The sequence below is a fragment of the Belonocnema kinseyi genome, chromosome 5 (assembly GCF_010883055.1).
Source record: "Belonocnema kinseyi isolate 2016_QV_RU_SX_M_011 chromosome 5, B_treatae_v1, whole genome shotgun sequence".
Taxonomy (NCBI): Eukaryota; Metazoa; Arthropoda; class Insecta; order Hymenoptera; family Cynipidae; genus Belonocnema; species Belonocnema kinseyi.
In genome coordinates, this window is record NC_046661.1 from 54,013,045 (window position 1) to 54,018,197 (window position 5,153).

Genomic DNA, 5,153 nt, shown 5'->3' on the forward strand with positions numbered 1-5,153 from the left:
ATTGAAACTCCCCCCTCCCGTAATATTTTTCTGGGCTCGCCTCTGGATGAAAGATATTTAATTATTTGTATGTGGTACTTACTCCTTTTCGTTAACGTAAAACACTCAATGTCAACAATTAAAACAAAAGAAATAAACTGATTTAGAAGCACGTGGCAGGAAACATTAAAAGAAATTATTGAACACAGCAAGGCGCATTTTCATTTGCGCATTTGTTCTTCCCCACTCATATTCTCATTTTAAGAATATTTTCTCCCTTTATAGTTAGAAGATATTCTTAAAGTAAGAATTTCGCATATTTCATCAAGAATATTACTAAGAATATGCCTGTAAGAATATGAAACTCTTAACATTAGAATATCGTTTTTTCGGTAAAAAAATGACTCCTCTTCCAAGACGAGACTCCCTCAATATGCACAATATTATATTCATCAAAGATGTAGATTGTAGGTGGATATATACTCAGTAGTCTTCTGGTTAATTAAAAAGTGTTTTTTTTTTTCAACAATGCAAGTAAAATTCTCTGAGTATTTATTTGACTGATTATAAGTTGCATTTTTCCATTAATTTAGACAGAATTTTTAACGTTGACAACATATTTCAAGAATATAATGAGTGCCTGATTCAGCATTGAAAATGAAAAACACTTTTCCAAGAAAGCTTTGCTATAAATCGTGCCAGATTAACATTCAAGCAAATTACAGGTTATGTCGGCGCGCTGAACCTGCTAAAGCTGTAACCGTTTTTATTTAAAGCCATTGCAGCACATTCCTTTAACGCAGTTAGAAAGGTTACACGCAAAATATTTTACCATTCAAATATGTATTTATATTCCGTTTTTATTATTATTATTATTATTATTATTATTATTATTACACCATTAAGCCATTTCCCTTTCGGGGTAGGCGTGACTCACTCGGCAGGGGGAAGGAGTAGTGTGTGGAAGGAATAGAGATTTTTCAGATTGATTCAGAATTCTCGTGCTATTTAAGTAAATAACACGTTCGTTCCGCAACACTGCTCCGACCCAGGTTGCTGATCAATCTCTCTAGTAATCACCCCAAGCGAAGAACCTCACGAAGTCTTTATGTAAGGTTCCCCACTTGGGTCCATTAATAGCCAAGGTCATTTAGATAATTGAGATGTTAGGAAAAAGAAGCTACATAGTTATGTTTAGTCAATAAGAATGATAAAAAATGACTAGAGTGCCCTATTTTTCCATTGCAATAAATTGTTTACGTGATGAAACAATATGTACTTTTTAAAATGTGCACTGAACGTGCAATACCTTTTAAAAGTAGAGTTACGATTAAAATAAAATTTTACTAAACACATACCATAATGACATATTATATAGATATAAAGCTAATTATTCAAAAAAGGAGTAGTGTTTTGTGGTAGTAGTATTGGAAGCTTCTAATGTGTCCCCTAAGGGTTTACATTTTTCTTACACCTTCTCTATTCCTTTACACACCCTCCACACACTTACTTGGTGGTGGAAGGGGGACCTATAGTTTAAGGTGGGTTCCGAACCACCAAGAGCAATAGCCTTAAGTACTTAGAGAAAACCTTTTTCTCTAGAGGTACCGGTCCCACGACTCTCCGGAGATGAACAACTCCATTGCTAGACTAGTGTTCACCGCATGGGCCACCGAGACTCTTCCAGAGTGCGAGGCGGGAATCGAACCCGCAAGTCGAAGGAGTAGGTCCAAAGTCTACGCTTTAGCCCCCACTACTTCTCGTCCTAGTCTTGGCGCTATGTAGGAGTTCGTTACGAATTGATTTCGTTCAGATTTTAGGTAACATTAGATAGAATCACGGTTTGAAATTTTTAAAAATTACAAGAGTGAATTCAAAGAGTAATATTTTTTGAATGAAAGATTTATGAAATTACGATACATAATTGCATAAACGCTCAAGTAATAATTAAATGGACACTATTATATATTTAAGGTGATGGGCAATAATTATTGAAGGCGATTGAAATTTTAATATACGCACTGTATTCTTAAGAACGATTTTTTAAAAGAATGTTCAAAAGGATTTTCTTTAAATTGAATTATATTGTCAAGTCATAATAAATTTATATTGAATTGATAATAATTGTAATATGTATAATGGTACGTATTATATTTATAATATTCCAGAAAATCAAATTTCAAAATAAATAATTTATTGTAATTATTTATTGATTGTTTAAATGAAAATTAAGTCTAACGTATTAATGGTTTAAAATAATCAGCAATAATTATTTCGTAACCGAATCGCAAGTATAATGAAAAAACCTCATTATTTTAAATTATTTATTTACTTATAAAGCACTTTAAATTTTTAAAATGGTTCATGTTTGATTGAAATAAATATTACGATGTAATGAATGGAAATTCATATCTGACAAAAATGACAATTTTTTAATATTTTAGATGGTTGAGCGTGTTAAGGCTACGTAGCAAAGTCACAGCAAAATAATATGAAATTATAGGTCAAAAGGTCTATTCTCGGCATATAGGTAATTTAGGTAATATTTAGGTAATAAAAAATAATTATATTCTTCAATTATTAATTTTTTTATCAAATTAGATGATCTGTCTAGAAACTAGTCGATCTGAGCGTTACATCCCAGTCTAGCCACTGGACAGTCAGTCTGCAGCGCGCCAGTGTCGACTGAAGGCGAACTAGACAGAAACAGTACAGCGCCACGAAATTTTTCCACGGGGGATTATTTAGCAAAGTGAGGAAATTGAGGTTAGAGTTTGAGTTCAGCAGCAGTTTTAATTAATTAATAAGCTACTGTTTCGCATATTCCACATTCCTGAAGATGCTTAAGTTAGTAAATAATTTATATTCAACTATTCATAGGGTGCACATTTTCTAGCATTTTCTATTGTTCATGGCGAATGAATGGGCAAGTTTAGTCAACAGCTGATCATCCTGATCGCGATGAGCAATACGGAATTATCGAAAACGTGAACCCTACGGCACCAAAATGAGTGGTGACATATACTCTGAGTCCTAATTTAAATTTTTTTATGATTTATTGAAAACTTATTCAACCATATGCTTATAGATGTTATTTGTAATGAGCTTTGGCCTTTTACCCATCCATTTCCAGTTGTAACACATTTTTGACTGATTGGCTGCAGCGATATAAAATTTTTTGTTTCATTTTGTCAAGTCTAAACGTACGGACTTGCCAAGAGAAAGGGGGAGTTTGAAAATGGAAGGGGGCGTGGCTTATTTGTCTATACGTCTGGATACATACGCCACGCCTCCTTCTCTTTTATAGCTCCCCATTCCTCTTTCCAGGTCCGTACGTTTAGACTCAAACGTATTATAAACGTGCATGAACGTACGGACTGTCCCGACTTTAGACATGAGATTCAAATTCTGACAAATAGTATAGGTACCTGTAGTCGTTTCAAGGTTTCGAAATGCGCAAAATGCAAAAGAAGTCTCTGAGTTGAGAAGTATTTTCCACTTTAGAAGCTGAATTAAAACCCTTTTTTGTCCGATTTCATAATATTTAAATGCAATCAGTAAAACAAAAGTAATCCACCTATATTTTCGGAGTCTTTACAATGGATTACGTTGTAACGCGTCTGTATGGACGATAATGACCCGCAGATAATTAAATCCCTGGGTGCCTGGCGAATATTTGAAGATAATGAAAAGCTACATAATGTACCGACTGTGCTACTTTCAGGAGCTACATGGGCGATTAGTCGTTTTCCTGCTGATTTTCCACGCTCAGCTACATTCGCATTAAGCCGCACATGCACGTTAATTCGCAGTCGATGAGTAATTTGAAAGCGAATATAACTCATTATGCCGGAACGGCAAAGCGACGAATCAGAGCCGTTGGGTCATAAATGATTATACTCTATTCTCAGTGATAATAAAATTCATTTAATCTTTTGTATTATTTTTGAAGAATTAGATCATAGTTATTGTTCAATGGGCAATTTTAAAAATGCTTTCCAGATATGTTTAAATAAATTTCAATAATTTTTATGAAGTCCACTACGAATTACACAATTTCGGTCGTTGGTATACTTCGGTCCTACAGCCTGGATTTGATTCAAATGATTGGAATGTTATTTGAATATATTTGAATTCTACCTTCTAAGATTTTCTAAAATGGTTTTGATTATTGGTGTGATCTGGTAATTCGAGCCAGAGTTGATACTATTATAATGTATTAGAATACATGTTAAGTACACTTCCCGAAGCATTTGACAAATAAATTCTTATAAAAAGCACTATTCTTGAACCCGGCTCGAAGGTCCAAATCATAATTATGGTCGTTAGTGTAATTTGGTCCCAAGAACCGGATTTGATGCTAATTATTATAATATATTTGGTATACATCCGGCGCGAAGGACGAAATTATGCCAAGGTTCAAAATTCCCTATTCATTGCTCCTTCTTGTAGGATTTGCCACAGGAGCTCGATTATCGGCAACACAAAATGAAAATACTGTTTAAATAAAAAATAAATAAACAAGGGGATTGTGTATCTCTATTTGATGTATTCTGCGTGGCACAGGGTGTGGGCGTCGTTAGTGGAAGAGGCGGAAGAGGCTGAAGAGTTGGAGGTGCACAGAGGCGTTTCAGAGTAAACTTTTACGCACTGCTTCTGGGGAGTTTCATTTACAGGGAGGTACAACATCAAAGATGACGCCGAGAACATTCTCTAATGAGTTGAATCGCAGTGAACGATGCTCGAGGTGCTCAAGTGTCGAATTCATTACCCACACTGTTCCCAACCGTGGCTTCTGAATGCGGACGTGTCACGGTAGACTCTTCATTATCGTGCCTTCTAGAGGGAACTAAAGGGCATGAGAGTTCCGGCTTACTTGTCAGACAAATTCTCAACTTCGCAGAAATAACGCGACTCATATGGGGATTACTTGTGAAGCGAAAAATATTATTGATAACAGAACATAAACCATTAGTTTACATTAAATGAAGAATTTGTACGATAGGAGTGTTTGAAGAAAGTCATAAAAGTCGGCGTCAAAAGTACGCGATCCTCACTTTTATCATTCGCAACTCGTTCAAAAAAAAAAAAAAAAAAAAAAAAAAAAATCGCACAAAATTCTAGCCGCGTACAAGTGTAAGCCTAAAGTCTCTCGCGTTGAGCGATATGTATAT

The 5,153-nt window shown here is 34.9% G+C and overlaps 1 protein-coding gene across 1 annotated transcript in view; it reads right to left on the reverse strand.

Annotated features, from left to right (window-relative positions):
• Positions 1-3,824, reverse strand: part of LOC117173654 (paired box protein Pax-6-like) — a 36,317-nt gene extending 32,493 nt beyond the window's left edge. The window contains exon 1 of the mRNA XM_033362294.1: positions 3,686-3,824. Within this exon, the coding sequence (XP_033218185.1) occupies positions 3,686-3,824 (139 nt within the window). The remainder of the gene's footprint in view (positions 1-3,685) is intronic.
• Between the last annotated feature and the right edge of the window lie 1,329 nt (positions 3,825-5,153).